The 20151-nt window shown below is 34.5% G+C and overlaps 3 protein-coding genes across 4 annotated transcripts; all 3 read right to left on the bottom strand.

The window, feature by feature from the left end:
• Window positions 1-42: 42 nt before the first annotated feature.
• Window positions 43-1327, bottom strand: LOC110996915 (rRNA N6-adenosine-methyltransferase Mettl5). Its single transcript, XM_022264817.2, has 4 exons — window positions 1193-1327; window positions 872-1086; window positions 607-747; window positions 43-379 (listed from the first exon to the last, which is right to left on the bottom strand). Exons 1-4 carry the CDS (start codon window positions 1325-1327, stop codon window positions 232-234), a joined length of 639 nt encoding a protein of 212 aa, XP_022120509.2. The 3' UTR covers window positions 43-231.
• On the bottom strand, window positions 1327-2137 carry LOC110996916 (SOSS complex subunit C homolog B). Its single transcript, XM_022264819.2, has 3 exons — window positions 1782-2137; window positions 1547-1710; window positions 1327-1479 (listed from the first exon to the last, which is right to left on the bottom strand). Exons 1-3 carry the CDS (start codon window positions 1810-1812, stop codon window positions 1327-1329), a joined length of 348 nt encoding a protein of 115 aa, XP_022120511.1. The 5' UTR covers window positions 1813-2137.
• A 1110-nt stretch (window positions 2138-3247) lies between these two features.
• LOC110996905 (protein tramtrack, alpha isoform) lies at window positions 3248-20046 on the bottom strand. 2 transcript variants are annotated; one of them, XM_022264805.2, is made up of 8 exons: window positions 19657-20046; window positions 17998-18183; window positions 17428-17929; window positions 17288-17341; window positions 12643-12767; window positions 9614-9936; window positions 7339-7458; window positions 3248-6934 (listed from the first exon to the last, which is right to left on the bottom strand). In XM_022264805.2, the coding sequence occupies exons 1-8, from the start codon at window positions 19855-19857 to the stop codon at window positions 6826-6828; spliced, it is 1620 nt and encodes a 539-aa protein (XP_022120497.1). In that variant the 5' UTR covers window positions 19858-20046; the 3' UTR covers window positions 3248-6825. The 2 variants fall into 2 exon arrangements, with proteins under 2 accessions (XP_022120497.1, XP_022120498.1); XM_022264806.2 differs by having other exon boundaries at window positions 7339-7440.
• Window positions 20047-20151: the final 105 nt, after the last annotated feature.

Raw genomic sequence — 20151 nt, 5'->3', positions numbered from 1 at the left:
TCCTATATTAAATTTGTAACAAAATTGTATAAAACTGTTTAATTTTAATAACCCACAAACTTATTTAAAGGATAACAAAGAACTTATAGTACAAAAATCAAGTCATATAAAATAATATGATAATGCAGAAAGAAAGAGTATAAATTGGCTCTTTAAGAGACAATATCTTACAGATTAAGCACGCAGTCCATTTTGTCTTTAGTTCATTAATATAAGGAAAACATGTGAACACTAAGAATGGTGCAGCCGCCATAGATCTACTGCAATATCTTTACTTTGTTGTTTGTGGAACTTGTATGAAGATTTTAAGTTATAACGGAGTTCTGCTATTACACTCCCCTTTGCACCCCATTCTTTGATCCTTTTCTGTATGTGACACCTAGAATTAAATAACTTATGTTCAGGTCAGACTTCCTATTATTATATCTGTTTATTAAAGATATTCCATTTAAATCATTATTTAACTGTACACCATAGGATGATTTACCTATTTATGCAAAACAAATCAAATAATAAATAATAGCTTTACTTTTTTCCAAATGAAACTACAGAACCTGATCAATGATATTATTCATAGCTATAACCATGGCAAGTTTATTAACATACCTTGTAGTGGACTTATGTAAAGAATAAACACTATCACAGCTTAAATCTAAGCCCATTTTAAGAAACTTCATATCTATTCCTGCATTGTTCTTAGTGCCAAAGGGAGGATTCATAACAACTGTGTCAAAATAATTTTCACATCTAAAAGTATTTCAAAATTAAAAATAGGATATATTTCATATAAATTAGTTTTAATAATTAGATTCAATTAAATTAACTGTGCAAAAAAATCCAAATACTAGAATGAAAAGCTTACAAAACTTACCTGTACATTTCAGGGCAAAGGAAATTACATTGAATAATATCTATATTTTCAACTTCTGTAAACTCTATGTTTTCTTTTAAAATATCAAGGGATTCTCCATCAATATCAACGGCTGTAACTGTCCCTGCACCCAATAAGGATGCCCCACATGATAACATACCTGGGCCACAACCTGCATCTAAAACTAACTTACTTTCTAATGCCTCAAACTGTGTCTGAAAAGTTGTGAAGTTTCTATTTATATATAATAAATTGTGTAAATACAATTTTTAAAATATGAGCAAGCAGAAATAAATTCAGATTTTTTTTGAAATTAATTACCTGCATAGTGTAAAGGGCCACTGCAGCAATATGAGCAGGAGTTTCATACTGTTCATATTCAACTCTGGGCTGAGTAAAGCCAGATATTGCCCCCAAATGACCCTCTAAAACTTTTAATTTCATGGTAGCACTCATTATTTATCAAAACGGGGTAGAACAGGTAATATTTGATTTCCAAAAGAAGAGTCTTGAGAAACAAAGTAACCACAAGACGTCGCGTTAGCGTGTTGGAGTGCTGCCCTGTGGCTTGTGTTTACTATATTTGCTTCTGGTAACTGTGGGTATCCCTAAAATAAATATTTTTATTATTTAAAGGCCAAGATTTTATTAAAATTTGCTTATTAATGAACTTACAGCAGTCGCAGAAAGTGGTGGTATAGAGCACATAGGCAGCTGGCTGACAGGATTTGACTGGGTCAGTGAAATAGTGGTTGCAGTGAGTGGGGCAACGGCTCCTTGTTTGAGGAGCATTTGCTTTTTTAGTTGTAATTCTTCTAAAATCTTCCTGTTCGTTAACTCTAACAAAATAAATTAGATGTTTTAATCTAGATAACCCAAGTTTTGATTTGTTACTATTATAAAAACTAACCTCTTTGTGCATTAGGCTGAGGAAACGCCATCTAATAAAGCAATAGAAATTAGGGAGTATAGATTTAACAGTATTAAAATAATAATTGATTTTCGAGGCTACTAACTCAATAAGATTAGATTGATGAATTTTATAGTATATTTAAAAAGTTTATAATTTAGAAAATATATTGTTTACATTACAGTTTTGATAACTGACAAACGACAAGAGCAAATTGTAAAGACTCCAATAAAATATTAGAAATCATGTCCATTGTCGCAATCACAGATCACTGATCTTATCACGGAAAAGTGAGATACTTTTTGGTGTAATTAACATAAAGGGCTATTACGCTACGCGATATTCAGACAGTCTTAGTAAGACTGTCTTAAAATCTAACTAGGCAAGCTCGCTATTACACTGGACTGAATACCGCATGCTAACTCATTTGCAAAGCGTACGTAGTCGGTGACGGATGTCGCCATGTGACTTAAGAAACTACCTTAGAGTAGGAGTTGCCGAGTTTGAATGACTATTAAAATGTTATATTAGTAATTTATATTATTATATGTAATTTAATAGATACTCCATACATTCAATATGGCAATAAAAATGGCATGTCACGGTACAAATCAAGAACAGAACCAGGCTGGCACACTTTAGTATGTTGTCATTAGAGAATCGCAGAAAATTTATTTAAATTTATTGACACATCGTTTGCAGCTAAGATATTCTATAATAAGATTAATTGTCCGAACCTTCTTTCTAAATTTAAGATTCATGTTTGTTTTTACCAATGTATCAGTGTGTCGAGCATTGGCTAACTTTATCTATAAAAAATAAAAAACATTCCAAAGTACTTTTTTTTCTTGCGAACACGCCATGGTGCACGCGGCCACAGAAAACAAACATGTACAAACGTCTTTGCTCTGCGACTGCCGCGCGCTGACTGAAGTCTGAATGGTTTAGCGTGCTAAGTCTTATTACACTACACGATATTCAGCAAGTAAGCCAGTAAGCACCGCCGAACCCATTCGGTCGGTCTAATTAGACAGGCTAACTGGCTAACTCTTATTACACTAGGCTGAATCTTAGTAAGACTGTCTGAATATCGCGTGGTGTAATAAGCCTTTAAGCGTGCTAAGTCTTATTAGACTACGCGATATTCAGCAAGTAAGCACCGCCCAACCCATTCGGTCAGTCTAATTAGACAGGCTAACTTGCTAACTCTTATTACATTATGCTAAATCTTAGTAAGACTGTATGAATATCGCGTAGTGTAATAAGCCTCTTAATATGATAATGAGAAGACCGTATTGGCCTAAATCATACTTGTGCTTAGATATATACATCTCTTATCTTCATGCAGATAAAATATAGTTATGTACTTAATACAAACTAATAGTTTGAAATCTCAGTGTAGATTTTATTTACCGGAGAAGCTACCACATAATTTTGGACAATGGGATTGAAATAACATACAAACATTATATAAAAGCATTTATTTTAAAACAATGTAGGTAATATACTTTCTGATTCTTGGCAAAACAGTCTCACATAAGCAAGTCAACATTTGGCCTCTCTTAGAATAAACATAAAACTATAAACATGCGCTGCCACAACTCGCAAATTATAAACAGTAAAATAACCATATAAAACGACGTACTTGATTCCTCTACATTGTAATTAACATTGCATCATATTGAGCAATCATAGGTGATATATTGTAAATAACTCTAAAAAAAAGAGAATAATCATTTGAATTGACTCACAATATCAGCGGTAATATATAAAAAATCCATCTATCATAATATCTTAATTATATTTCTTGCATGCAGACGTTACAGTCCACAATGGGTTTGCGGTTACCATATCGATAAAATTTGAGAATAAATGCACAACAAAAATAGAATTCAAGTTGCCTTTGTCTTTTACATATACAAAAATATTTATATAACAATTTAGAGTAGAAATAATTATAACATTTTTCTTATAAACAATTTGGAATAATATTGCACGAGCTCAAAGCTAAATCATTGTGTGCATCTTTTATAAATACTATAAATATATTAACAAATCAACACTAACCCGACTATCTGGTAGCCTTCACTCAATAGATCACTCAACGAAGCTTAACCTTCACAACACCTTCACCCAAACCTCTTGTATAAAAATCACATACAAATCCTATCTAACGAACCCTGTGATGTTATCATACGTTACACATACCATCACACCACATAATCGCTCCTAGTTCCAGTTGTCTTAGACAACATTATATATTTACAAATAACAATTAAATCGCCTACCTTAACATGAAAATTAATTTGCTAATAATTTTTGGAAGATAAATTTATATAATTTATAATAGAATTTCCTAGCCCTTATCGATATCTACTAAACTAGTATCGGAGCGATTACATTATGCGAAACCATATCACAATAGACGTGTTGATTTGTTTCGAGTAATTCACAGGAACAAATACATTTCGGACTAAATAAAATCTGAAAAATGATAACAACATTTTGTTTAGGACTAGCACATAATTTTGGCACAGCAAACGGCTTCGAGTTGTTATTATTTACAGTTCACAGATTTATTGCTCAGCGATATATGTATATAATTAGACTTTATAACGAGGGCCTCACAAACATTCTATCAAACTATGTTTTAGAAATCTCGTATCATTTACAATAACCGAAGGGAAGCGATAGCGATCAATAGTTTGTGCCCAATCAAGTTCGATGTATCGTTGCCTTTACCTTTGAAACCTTAACCAGTGATTGATCATATCCCTCACTGCTATACGAACAGCTGCCATTACAATTGTAAAATGAGAAATAAAGTATATCATTTTAGTAAAAAAAAAAGATTATCATAATTAATAAAAAAATCTTATGAGTAAATAAATTCTCTTGTTCCATTGCTCGCGCACGTACAGAGTGTAAAAATAATAGCCGATTCGGAGGCGACCAATGCCCATGGGCATGTTTCGGTAGTCGAAACCCGACTAGACGTCGACGCGTTTATTTTTACATCCTGCGTATTGAGTATTATACCGCTAAAACATTCTTATATCCAAACAACATTCTAACACTTTCCCTGTATAAATATACTACTATAGTCTTGTAAAAGAAACCTTTGAAACCTCATAGGTAACTACGCAACAAATTACGCAAGATTAGGATTATATTGCTACGACTTATCATTTGGCACAAAATTAACATATTGCATCTCGAGCATTCAAGTTATACTTTTTTAAATTACAATTAACAATCGCTCACTTGATTTCTATTGAGTATAATCAGATTACGAAGAAAAACATCCAACACGCATCACAGTTGAGCAAATCGAGCCACTCGTCTTAGAGAAAGGCCGAACACAAAACGCGAAGAAACGAAAAAACAATAGACAAGACTGTCGGCAAGTAAAAATTTGGCAAAATTGAGCATTTCGACTGAATTGGCATCATCATCCAGTGTCTAGAATATCCTAAATCTGGTAACTGTAACTTATACACCAATATCGGGAGACTAGTGCAGGGCATAGAAACAGACTGACATACGAATTGACCCCTACCGTATATACAGATGCTAACAATTTATAAGCTATAGTGTACTAAATAAGAGATCATAGGTTGTAGGAAACTAATTTGGCTCTGAAGTTAACCATCTTCTACCATTCACATCTCGAATGGGGACGCAGTCTGTTTCTGTGACTCTTGGATATGTAGAAAATTTTGTAAAATAATATGATATGATATTTGATTATGTGTGTTACATAATTATTATGAGGATTTGATCACCGTTCAAAAGAACTATATATATGATCATGGACTTTAGAGAATTGAGTTATTTACTAACTATTCATTATAACAACTTGGTTAAAATAGTATTTTTAAAAATTAAAAAAAAAATTCATTCTCTTTATCAAATTATAGTTAATAGTTATTGCTTAGTTGATATGATAAATACATCCCTGTGCAGATGTGCAATGCCGTCCGATCACCAATTGACGTCACTTGGGGCATACATGAGGCAGAAATAGTGACGCAAACAAGATCCACAGTTAAATGCATTCAGAGTTAACATTCAATTATTTGGAAAAACCAAAGAAAAAAAAAAGGCAGTGACGGCGTGACTAATACCGCCAAATGTAGCCCCACCCTTATATGCGTGGTGATAGTCAAATAACCTCTAAACAATCTTTGCATATAACGAAAACCGTGACTTGGAAAAAAATTAAACACGAAAAATGGTCTTCGTACAATGCAAAGACGATTAACACTTATATATTAAAAAATATGACTCCATTTAAACCGTCGCGATCACAGCACTCCGAAAACCCAATACCTGACTCGTTCCAAAATAAATTCATCTTCACATTACAACTATAAAATGAAATGACTACGATATATCTATGTTAGTCCTATAATTATGCCATTACTTTGCGATTGCAACGGTCCCTCATACAGCACTCGAATGCTTAATAGTTACGCGGTTCGAAAATGACTAAAATAAAGAGGCGAAGAGATGTTTTGAAGCGGCAGTGTTTCGCGAAAGTTCGTGCAAGAAACCTAACTACGAAAAATGTCTTAGGAACCTGATAAATTATTGCTAGAGCTTCGAGAACGAGGCCTCTTTAGTAGCCAATAGAAAAATATCACCTAAACAATAAATTAGCGCATCGCCTGTACTCTGAACGCGCAAGTCTTCGAAACAATGCCGTTTGATAATTATCACTGAAATATTTTAAAGTGTATCAGTAGCAATGCATTTTTGACGTTTTGGGTATAAAAAAATCCAAAGTGGAAGATATCTTAGTGTGCCCACACTGGTTAAAACCTATACGATATGTGTTAATTCTGAGTATTTCTCACTCGTCAGTGCCATTTGATGTAAATATGGAGGATTTTTAATCGTCTTGACTGTTTTGCAGGTAGCCTAGAATTTCGTCGGGGTTCTGTAGAATGTTAGAAAAGAGGGTACCCGCAAATTTTTGAGAAGGGGCAAAATTGGTTTACCCCGTGTGTGGACATAGCTAATAGTTTCCTCAATGTGCGGATCAGTGCGTGTCATCATCTCCCTGCCCTCTTCCCTCCCCTCCGCCTCCCGGAGGCCCACTTCCCCCCGCACCGCCAGTGCCCCCTGCCCCGCCGCCTTTTGAAGCCTCACTGAAAGTTTCCATAAATTAAGAACCTTATTAACTGCAAACCTCTGATGATAAAACTGAATACAATGTATTCACAGCGGACATTAACCAAAATTACTAATAGTAGATTTGACTTTATCAGAGTACTTATGTGACGTTAAATTTAAAAACAATACAATATAAATTCCTGGTAAATAAAACTCAAAATCACTTCTAACTTTTGCCTAATTTCGTTTTGATTCAATCATGTTGAGTATTATGGAGATTGACCGAGAAATGTTACTAGCGATTTTATTAACCATAGAATCTTACGAATTTTTTACTTTTAAAGCATGATTGATTTTAGTTTTATAAATTTGATATATAACAATAAAATGTGTTCAAACAAACGTAAGGGCGCACTTATTAAATTTCCAATATACTTACTAGTTGGAATAAGACGGTCTTGGCGTGGGTGTGGGCGGGTGATGGGGCGGATCGTCGCAGGGCGGGCGGCCAGCTGCACTCAGCAAATAGTTGCTCGATTCGCTGAAACAGTTCGACAACCTGCTTCAAATTGTATTACTGCCTCGAGTGCGCCCGTACGGCGGCTTTGGTATTTGTATCACGTAAGCGGAAAAAATTAAATGCAGACACATAAATATCATGAACAGATATATATATATAATATTTGCAGTTTATAATTTATAATGCTATTGCATGTTGCCATGTACCAGTAAATACAGCATAAAAAATATAATTTATCAGTTTCGCTAAAGCCTTTTTAGATCTATTAAGTGATCAGCATCCTGTTCTTGACACAGGTCGTCGACTTTTTTGAAAAGCAAGCCGGTTTCCTCACGATATTTTCCTTCACCGCTCGAGCAATTCTTAAATGCGCATTTAGAAAGTCCATTGGTGCACAGCGGGGTATCGAACCTACTACCTCAGTGATGAAAGTCGCACGCTCAAGACACTAGACCAACATTACGCAATATAGTATAGGATCTTTTAATTTAGCTGATCCAAGCACCAGGCGAAATCACGCTCTTCTCCATCCTGAGCTGTTATTATTATCTCTCTCACTCAGATACCATAAAAATTATACGTCGTCTCTCTTTAAAATGCGTTACTGATTTGTGGCTTGACACAGAATAAGGAAGTAAAATGGTTGTATTCAATTCAGAATCTCACTATTTTGACCATAATTCATAACCAAAAGAGATAAACGCTGTAGGTACTATCAATAAAAATCTCGAAATATGTAATTACGTAATCAATGTGTGAGTTAAAATTATATCTTATTGAATATATGTTTGTACTTGTATTTCGTTTACTTTGCTAGATAAAAACATAATTGGCCTCGCAACGGTTATCAGTGGCGTTTTACGACGTATAGTACTTACGAAAACCCTTTTGCAACCTACTTGATAATTTGGCATTTTTAATGCATATATATAATTAATATATTCATTTTGTGATACGAAAAAAGGAATTTCTGATTAAAATACAGTCAATCCGTCTGTATGATAATACCAATATCGCTGTTAGATATGCAAATATCTAGACATTTTTTCATCAATCAGTTATCAATAAAAAATATATCTTTACATATTAAATAGACATTATGTGGTACAACCAGTAGAGTCAGTACTGTGATCTCAAATATATCTTTAGTTAGGAAACCCAAATTCAATTTACAGCTATCGTACTTTTGTTTTTTTGAAAACCATGATTCATTTCATTTTCCCGTTTTCGACAGCAATGGTACATACTTTGATAGAATATAATTTATTTAAAAAAAAACGACTTTTTGTTTCTCCCATACAAAACGTCAATTTCATATGTAAGGACTTAACATATTACTATAGACTAGCTTCTATTTATATATGTATAATGTTTACAAGTATATTGTAAATTAAATATGTAAAATAAATTAAATACATCAGCCCGAAATTCTCTAGCAATCTATAACAATTTAAGTATCTAAATAATATATAGACAAAACATAACCGGTTTGTTGTTTTAAACGATGTCGTAATAAACGGTTTTGACTGTAATTCTTTTGGTGCAACAATGTCAGCGTACTGTCTTTCTACAACAACTATGTTTGATATATCATAGAATCGTTTTAAATGGGGGACAGAGAAAAAACGAACACACTATCAACATGCCAAGCAAAGCCCATCTGCCCCGATGGCCCCAAACATTTATTTAATTAATCAACAATAAAACCAAGGGGAATTCATTTGCATTAATTCCTTTGTGTTGTAATCAAATTTTATCGGTGACTTATGGGTATCACATTAGCAATCAATAATTGATCACGTGACACAACCATGCATACCTAATACATCATATGTATTACAAATTATCAGAAACCACAGTCGTAATGTCGCAAGAATTAGGTTTATGTCGTAATGTCGGAACCCATTAATAATCGTCTAATGGTCACGCTTAAGAACATTCGTGGAATCAAATTAGTTCATTATTTACGCCCGAACCCAATAATTAATCCACTATGTCAGATAGAAACCAATCGGAGATTGTGGATTGTCAGCCCGTGACAGTCGATCGATAGATAGTATGTTATGAAAAATTTTTACCATAATCTTTTTCGTGATTCAAAAAATTTACCATAATCTTTTTCAAACAACCATGTTGTTACAAATATCAAAATTTTACTATTTATATAATAATAATACTATTAAGCCACTCTTACCTGGCTGTTCTCATTCTTAGGGCTGCACAATTCTCCTTGCACTTATAGGCCAGAACTTGCTTGATCCGACTGACTTCAACATCAGGGAAATGCCTGCTCACATATGTAATCAGCGCGTGAACTCTGCGTCTGTCCAACGGTGGCTTCGTCGGTCGCGACTCTTGACCTGCGCGTGACCACCTCTGCCCGGTCACAGAACACGTGGCCAATTCAATTGGTGAGAACAACGCGGCTGCTAAACCTCTCGTCACTTTCCGATAGTCCCCCCATTTGACCCCACGTAATAGGTCTTCCCGAATCTCCACACCCTCGCCGAGTTTTATCTGTGAACGATTGAACGTCAGACGTCAATAATACACTTATTTACATCACAAATAAGGCGAAAATAAAAGAAGACAACGGGCGATGTCATTACTAAAATACATATCTATCTCTCATAAAAGACAATATTAAACTTAAAAGTAAACTTAATTTAATCTCAATATACATTCTAAAAAAATTTAGTTTTTTTATACCACAAATCATCACATTCACAGCCCGTGGACACCACATTTTAGTGGGTTGGTTTTGCCGGCCTTTGAGGGAGGAGCATGCTCTTTTTAAACAATTAGTGGTCGTATCTCTCAGGTAAAACTCCACCGGGAATCAATTCCACAGTTCGCTAGTTCGTAAAAATGTCTTTGAATCGGACCGTGAAAGATTTCCAGCCATCGAGGTGATGCAGATGAAATTTGAGTTGATACGGCTCGTGAGGTGATAAAACGAAGCAGGAGGAATCAACCCAAACAACTTTCAGAACACCCTCACTAGTACACTTTGTAGATCAGAGAATCAAGCCGATCTGTCATTACAGATTGAAAATTCGACAAGCATTTGGTTAAACCAGCTTTTTAGCAACACGTGATTTTTTTATTAAAACATCAATATTCCTTTATATTTCTCTCAATTTGCACAACCGAGGTAAGGATATACAGCCTCGTTTTTACATAACAAATTAGAATAATAGCTCATTACACTGGTGCTTTTTTAATAATGTTAGAACATCTGATAATTACTGTCTAAACAGGCTGAACGTAAGATAAAATTTAATTAGCCAGTGTATACCTATGCAATGCACCATATAAAATCCGTGCTTTTGCAATACACATGATAATAAGCCGGTAGACAAGAATCTAAAGAATAAATAAATATTAACAACATTAAAAGTTCAAAGATCAAGTTGTCCTAGTTAGAAAGAGAACTTTACGCTAATTCGTAGCATTTTAGCGGCAGATAAACACGATGAACTAGCTTGAATACGACTGCGTATAAATTAACAACGACCCAACCACATTTTATTAAAATGTATCGATGTGTGTGGCGATACATCTGTTTTAGGTATGTTTTCCTTCACCGTTCGCGCGAATTTTAAATACGCACATAGAAAATTCATTGGTGCACAGTCGGGTATCGAACCTACGATATCAGGGATGAGAGTCGCCCGCCGACTACCACTAAGCCAACACTGTTCACCACATGTTATTATTGCTTATAAATTTGCATGCAGAAATACTTTAACCCAATACGACAATGACGTACTCCGTTTAACGCAAAACAGTTTTTAGATACTGAATAAAACATGAAGATCTGACTTTTAGTTATACATTTATTTAATTTATTTTAGGTAGCCATTATAAAAATTACGAATCCAAATGCATGTATTAACGAAGAATTACCATGAACGGCCTACTAAAATATAATACTTTTTGAAATAGCTGTCTATGTGTGTGTTTATGTGTGCGTGCGTGCGTGACGTGTGCGTTTGTACGTGTGGATATTTACTTTACTTCTCTCCATATAGATATGTTTGTAGTACTCCAAAATAAATAAAAATAAAATAGGTATTTATTTATTATTATTTAAAGCCTATCAAAATACAAAATATATACATTATAGCTATTGTTAAATAAATAAAGAATAAATAACCTTAGTTTTTGAACTCTAAACTAAATCTCTAGTTGTTTAAAAGTATCAAACATCGCTAAGATCCTTATCGACTAAGATAACTATATCTTTGATTTACGCAAATTCTAAAAAAATATTACCTAACTACAGATTTAGAGTGCTTAGTAAACGCAAACGATTTATTTAAACTGTTTATTTATATATCTGTGTATATGAAAACGTATCCCGTGGCAAAGGTCGCCCAATCTACTGAATAAGCAATACATATTGAAATTTGTTATAGTCGACGAGACAATACGTGCTTTTATACACATTATGCATATTATGTTGTCAATCATTATTTAGAACAATGCAATCTACGATGTTAAGCAGTTTCTGAATCTACAGGAAATTCACATTAAGCAATTAATTATAATAATAAAACATATTTAAACATATAAAATATGAATATAAGACATAAGTATCACTTATGCCACGTCATTAAATATGAATTCGTAGACATAGCCGAGAGAATTGCCGGGCGTAAAAAACTCTCGGTACTCTTTTAAAATAGCAAATCATGATCAAATGTATTCTATTTAATGCATTAAAAACCTGAATTGGCTTATAACTCAAAATAACAGTAACAGGATGCAAACTGACCTGATGCCAAGTGAGATTCCCATGGACTCGCCAGTGCCTTGCCGGCCTTTTAATTTTTGGTTAGCTCTTTTCTTGTCCATCCTATTAAACTAGGTTTTAAAAATACATCACTAACGACTTTAAATTTGGCTTGTCTTAAGCAGAAATATTATTTCCATAGAAAAGATGAATTACGTTAGAAGAAGGTCATAACTAATTTAATTGGATGGTGTAGGTTCCGTTGATATACCGAGAGTTTTTTACACCGGCTTTTTCTTTCGGCCTACACCCTCTGTCTTCTTTGCCGATGAGTAGGGACGAATTCAAATTTAATGACGTGGAAAAGATACCTGTATCTTATATGCAAAATAAACATTTTTTTGATGCAGTAACATGTTATAAATCCCAAGCAATGCATGTATGTATTGTATGTTTTATAATTTAAATAGTCAAGAAATACTTACGAGTCTAGGTGTCGGTGCTCGCTCATTCTCTCTCTTTAGGACGAAGGGCAAAGCTCGTCTATGCTGTTCCAACCACACTGCATCTGGTACTGGTCGGTTCCTACGCGCATCCCATCGACCTGGAACTGTTCATAACCCTCTATATAAGGAACATTAAACTCATATGGCCTTATTATACAGCGTGGATAAAAGTTAGGTTTTTTTTAAACGGGCATACTAGAAAGAGGTCCATCAGATGTTCCGTATTATCATAAGAACGCTCGTGTGCGTTGCCACTCTTTTAGGAATTGTCATGCATATGACATCTAGTAACACAGTGGTTGTGCGCGACTAGAGGCACGCCTAGATGTAGAACGGTCATCAGACAAGACTGTATTGACATTCGAAGATGTAACCATTCTGTTACATAGAAATATCTTGGTAACCATGGCAACGCGGTTCTAACTTTAATCCTCGTTTATAGCAAGGCCGACAACGATAGAATTTAATGACGTGCACAATGTAAATAAAAATGTAATTCAACATAATGTAAGCATTAAATAGTTTTAAATACATATATAAACCACACGAGTGCGTGCACGTGAATCACGTACACAATTTCACGTGCACGCCTACGGATAAGCTTATATGAAATGTCTTATCCTTATCTACTCACCATTTACCTTTTCAGAAGTTCAAAAAATAAATTTATTTATTATAATAAAACGATTTTATCAGCATTATTTTATTTGTATTTTGTAAAAAAATTACAATGATTTATACTATACATAGTCTTTGCTGAAACGATTGCACAGATTATCATAAAATAACTTTAAAATTGACAGATTATTAAATCATTATAATTCAATATTGATTCGAAAAACTTAAATTGTATATATTTAATCACATTATTGCTATAAGGCAATATCAAAATAAAGGTTTATAAGTAAACTTAATATAATTCGATTAACAAAATGTTTAGAAGCAACAGTCGTTATGAGTTAAACCTATCAAAAACTGTGTAAAATTCTGATGTACACGAATTAAGCCTAAGTATTTGAAACAGAAAAATGTAAACCAGATACTTTATATTTATCAGAAATTAACTTGCTTAAGTAGACAAAATATGACTTCTGATTGATGCATTTTGACATGTTGTACCGTGTTTGTTACCATAGTAACAAGGTTACTTTTGTTGGCACAAATTAAAGCCAAAAAAAAGGTTACTTTTTCAATGGAGTATCAACGACTCGTAGCATTTACAAGTTGTATTTTATATGAGAAACTGTCATAGGCTATGTTATGTATCTCTCAACATTTTTGTACATCAGAATAGAACATATTTTACTTAGATAAAAAAAATAAGCGTGCCATACAATTTTATACGAAATATCCGATATCCATACCAAAGAAGCATGTCATCGATTTAAGCATTAATTAATTACTTTATGAGAATAATTTTGTTTAAATTTACATCCATATACATTGTAATTGTAGTGATAATTTAATAGGAAATATTCTTTAGCATATAATTCCCGTTTCAATTTTACGAAATGATTTAAACTTAGACCTTACTTAGCCTAAAGATGGCTTTAAAAAGCGCGATACATAATTTTCACTTGGCTGCTTACTTAAATAACTTTAAATGCAAAATAAATTTCAGAGATCATGGGAACTTAGTGAGATCTCGTGGCAATACACAAATAATACATTTTTACAAACTAATATTGTAATTCACAACCCTAATCATATCGACATCGTTCCCTTTTAAGATGTTTTAAAATGACTAGATGCTTTTTTAATGGCAATCATTTTTCAAAAATAACAGATAAAAAATAAAGCGAATATGTTAATCTTATACTAATGTCAAGCGCAGCGTGCCGACAGTGGTTTTATATGGCAACTTATAGACTACGCCACAGACGATAAAATGTTTTAAAGTATCTATCGTGTGTCAGATCATTCCAAACTAAAAACATCAGCCATAATTACTCAATCCTTTTTTAAATCTGTATCAGTATCCTTTAATAATTCATTAGTAAATTAGGCTTTACAATACACACCGATAGCTACTTATCTCACTGTAATCTCGAGTTAATTATGTATTATAAAATGTAACATGTGAGATTTGTACAAACTATAACCGGGAGCCGTCCGATCACTCAACAATATAACATCTGTGTAAAGATAAAACTATTGTGTATAAAAATATTACTTTACTATTGTTGTCAATAACGGGTTTATTATTGTATATCCGACACATAAAACCGATAAGTTCGACCCAGTCCAACGCGTGAACTGTAGAAAAAAAAACACGTGAAAATACCGATTGCAATGCGTTGGACGAGGCCGAGCAAGTGTGTAACGTGTATAGGTATCTATATACATTAACCTGTAAATAATCTACATTAAAAATCAGCACCGGTTGCAACAAATGTCTTAACAACGATCAGTCTATTGTCAGAAAGGAAGGTATTCAATTCCCTTTAACGAGGCCCCTTGACTCATATATTACGTATAGAATAACAGACAACATGAATCAGCACTAACTTAAGAGTATATACTAAGGCGGGTTGCCCGCGTGTTTTTTTTAGGTTATTGTATAATCTAGGAGGCTTATTACTACAACAAGAGGAGCGTCGTTAAAGCGATGAACTCGGTATACTATTGAAAGGCACGCAATAAGCGAAGAGGTGTGACGGCGTATAGGCCCCCGGCGACATTCCGATCACAGACTAGTACCTACACAGTCTTCATTATTCCTTTAAGCCACATCCCTACAATATTAACCAAAGAAGAGTACCGACATCCCCGCAATAAAGTATCTATTCGAAATTCGAGTATTGATCATTCAAAAACGAGTGAGATTAAATTTAAGAATATTAAGCTATTTTATTGCGGCGTTGTCTAGTTAGTGAGAGAGCGCGCGGTTACTAGGGCTTTCCGTCATGTGATGAAAGGTAAAATCTAAAAATAGACCCACGAAACACCATACAAGGATGTTTAGGAGTTATAAGATAGGTATTGATATCAAAAAAGTTAATTTGATAACAATGTTGGAACTGAACGGCCAGAAAATTATAGTTAGGTTTAAATAAGCAATGATCATTAATTTAAGATAGCCAAAACAATAGACTGGTATGTGTCTTTATAACTCCCAATAGCTTAAAGTGAGAGAGTCTATTAGACCCAGCGTAGTTATTGATAATCTAAAAATATCCACTATCATGTTTATAATTACTAAACCCGAACACTCGAATTGAAACATTCTTGTATGGTCTTTACTTCGTATAGGTACAATCACCGCGGGTAATACAAATCTATAAGCGTCTGTCACGTTGCGCGTGTCACGGGAAGCCCTAGGTGTCAAGTCAGCGGTGCGCGGGGCGAAGGGGGGGCAGCGGCGGCGGTTTGATCCTTGGCGGATGTTGGGCAAGCGTGTGCCGGCGCAGGTAGAGCGGCGTCTTGAAGCAGCGGCCGCACTGCGCGCAGACCACCGGCTGGGCCTCGTGAATGAGCCGCACGTGTTGGCGCAGGTTGGAAGCGTTGGAGTAGCGGCGGCCGCAGCGCGCGCACTGCACGCCGCCCGCACCGCTCGCGCCGCCCGCTGCCAACAACACCACGTTCGACTGCGCTACGCCCCGCCCCGCCCGTCCGCTCGCCTACCCGCCATAACCGCGCCAACGCGAACTTTGTTTCCCCCCGCTCTATCCAACAGGATTTCCTCAAGACTTGTTTCCCCTCGACACTGATGCATCGCCTAACAGATAACTCCCGATTTGTATGTTTTATTCAGAGTATTATTGTTCTTTATATGTTTTTATGTTAAACACTTCTATAATAGATATTATAGATATAAAAATTATATAAAATGACAAACATGAATTTGATTATTTTAATAATTAGTAAATATTACTTATTAAGGTTAAGAAATAGTAGTAGAAAATGTTAATAAAAATCTTGCAAAACCTACACAACGGATCGTCTTACTATATTATATATTTTAAGCACATTCCATTGACTTCGGTAACAATTGCTTTAAATATAACTTAAATTTCAAAGTTCACCGTTAGACTAATTAATGGATGTAAATCGCGTGTATTTGATAAGACAACTGTTTTATTGTTGACAAGTTCTTTAAATGTTCATGCTCTACTTATTACGATTTAATGAAACTACAACCGAATTCAGTGTAATTTTTTTATTTATTTAAATGTGGCGCTCGGAGCCTAATACAGTGGCGGGAGGGCGCAGACGCAGTAAAATTCAACTCAGTATCATTAACGAAAACGCATTTTAAATTATGTATTTACTTAGTTCATTCGATACTTGTTGAACAGTGGCGCGGTGGCTAGTTTTGGCGCGGTGGCTAGTTTTGGCGCGGTGGCTGGTTTTGGCGGGCGACACAAGCGGGCGGCGGCCGTCGATATCCCGACACCCGCGCACCACGAATGCGGCTGCTTATGAACGACAAAATGGAACACCAAGGTTCCATAAACATTTTTAACCGTTCATAAACATCCTATTAATTCAATCCGTATACGAGAGTTAAAACCGCGCGCTCTCTTCTAGGCCGAATGTGAAAAAGGTTCGCCGGGGGCGCGGCTGCCGGTTCGACTGGTGCATGTGAAAATGGCGTGAAAATTAAAAAAAAAAAAGTATTTACCTTCTGCGTTCTCAGTCAGCTCCGCGTTCATTCCCGTCATGAGATCCATACTACCTGTAATGAGACACCAGCATAAAAAATCATCTTTAGAAGTGTGATGGCTGTTAGGGTATTGAAAAATAATTTTGCATTCCCCATACCTTGAAGTGTGGCAAAAGGATTTGCGAGAGTATTATTTTCATTAAAGTATAACGGCTGAAACCCCGATCGCTCTTCATCACTAGCTTCCTGTTCCAGGACTTCCATTTTTGGTTCCAACAAATCTGTGGCGCTGAAATCTTGGGATTTGCTATCTCTCTCCGCATCACCGGGATCCATAAGAATATCATTCTCTTCGTTATTCACGTCTGTCACTTCGAGATCAGTTTTCACCCGCAATGTGGGGTAGTTACAGGTTTGGCTATAGTCATCATTATTAGGCCTCGTTTGACTAGAACTTTGAAAGGAAGCTTCTTCGCTGAGATTATTTCTGGGCACTTCAGGAGAATTCCTCGCGGAACGGCGATTAGCGCTCTTCTCTTGGTCATCGGCAGAGGTCGATTCCACATTTTGGTTTGCGGCTTTGGAGGAGGAGGTAGAATGTGAGGGCTTAGCGCTGAGCAAATTGCGTAATTGAGACGGGGGAGACTTTCGATTGGTTTTCTGCAAATAAAACGCACGTTTAGATATTACAAGGTGATAATCGCATCCAACATATTATAATGACATACTTTATCGTTGTGTTGTGAGCAGTCAGTGAGGCCGCGAATTTGTAAAGCATCGGCAGTCCGAAGAAAAGCGCTGAGTTGTGCCTGCGCGATGTTCACTTGTCCTACGTACATAAACTGGAGCAGTGCCCGTATATGAGAGACCTCACAATCCCGCATGAATATTATCGGATGAGGACATGGATTATTCTGTAATAAACATTTGCCTCAGTCTCCTAAGAAATTGAAGAAAAAACAGTTCTAAAAGCACATATGGACAACTAGACAAAAACTTAACCCAATTCTTTAACAACAAAAATAAGCAAATAATTAATTATATAATCAAAGCATTCTATGTAAAAAAAACAGACAGCAACGCCTATGAACATAAAATAGTTTACAATTATTTATTAAATGTAAACAAATTATTATGTATAATATATTTTATCAAAGCACCAATAAATAAGAGTAATCCTAGATCTTATCAATTGTGTAATGGGTCACTGACACTACCATGTGGAATATGGATTTCGATAAACAAAAATTACTTTGCTACTTCCTCTGAAGTAACAGATTAATATGAATTATTGTTATCATTTGCAAAGTTAGGTAATGTTTATTGAAGTTTTTATATTTATCTTTGAAGTATTATTTTATCTTACCATATGTGACATTTTACTGTGAACTACTTGACCACATACTGGTACATTTTATCTTACATATTAAACACAATAATAACAAATATTGCTATTGTTTAGCTTTTGATAGGGTGGGGATTATGTAGTTCCAAATTAAATTTTCAAACACAGATGAAAATTTTTCTCTCAAAAATATTATATGGTTTTTAACATTTTGATTACATGAGTAAAGTAAAGGTTGCATTAAAAAACAACCAATTTTATCTACTGTTTTTTACTTTAGACTAAAAGATTCATAAATCTGACTAACAAACACTGTAAAATTGTATACCTATGAAATCTAAAAATAGTATGTAAGTATAAAATAAACAGACTCCCCAATTTATATTAGTAAATTTATTGCTAAAAGTATTATTTGTTAAATCTGGACTAAAAACCAGAAACCAGAACAAAAAAAGAGAATGTAACACGATTTACCTGGTATAGTATACTATGCATTTAATCATGCAGAGTATATGAACCATATATTTAAACATAGAATATTGCAAGACTACACATTACTTTCTAGCTTTAATAACATGAACATATTAAAATAATTATAATTATTTTATTTAAATATTTTTATAATAAGTACATATCTTATTGTAAAATATACCAAAACATTTCCAACATTTAACAGATTAAATATTTCATTGTGTAAATTGAATTCAATTTTTTTTTTAATATTTAAATGGACACAATAAGTTAATACATACAAGCCTTGCATGTAAGTTTTTGTAGGAAATTAAAGCATGTAAATAAATTCATGTTAAGGATTTGTGAAATTTCCAATTAAAATGATTTTGTAGACTCAATGGTAGTGAATTAATTAGAAATTGTGAAACAGAATTCTAAAGTAGCTACAAATAAATGAAATCACGAATACTTAACCGGAACGCGAGACATGGCATTTGTAAGTAGATCAAGTGTTTTATACATAACAACTTTCACTAGAGTCATTGTAATGGTGACACATCAAAGTGTGGGGAGTGAAAGATGGACTTACTTTAAATAATTCCTTGAAATAAGGACTACACGCCGATAAAACCACTTTGTGTGCTTCCAACCTGTGTCCCTCGCATGCCAGAGTGACATCCACGAAGTCCTCATCATCGCGCAGTGCCTCGAATTGAGATGTTATATTTGCTTGAAAATTGTTCCATCTCAAACAGAATTGCTGGTCGCCACCCAGTTCTGTACCTTCCATTACTTATAGACATAACTCGATATCCCTGATCATTTAATTGCTTGATAAGAAAAGTTAAATATTGAAAATAAATATATCACAGTAACTTGCAATTTCAGTCGCCGTCTGGCCGAAAATCTTGAAAGAAAACAATCAATAAAATCTCGTACCAATATAAGAAAAATAAAACTTTTTAATTTGTCATTCATTCGTTGATGGGTACATTCACTTTGACGTTCCAATCTACGTAATTAGTTACAATGGTAACACAAAACTTTTTGTTGCAACAAAATATTTTCGAAACACTACGTAGTA

The sequence above is a fragment of the Pieris rapae genome, chromosome 11, assembly GCF_905147795.1.
Source record: "Pieris rapae chromosome 11, ilPieRapa1.1, whole genome shotgun sequence".
NCBI lineage: Eukaryota > Metazoa > Arthropoda > Insecta > Lepidoptera > Pieridae > Pieris > Pieris rapae.
This window is presented reverse-complemented; position numbering and strand designations above follow the sequence as displayed.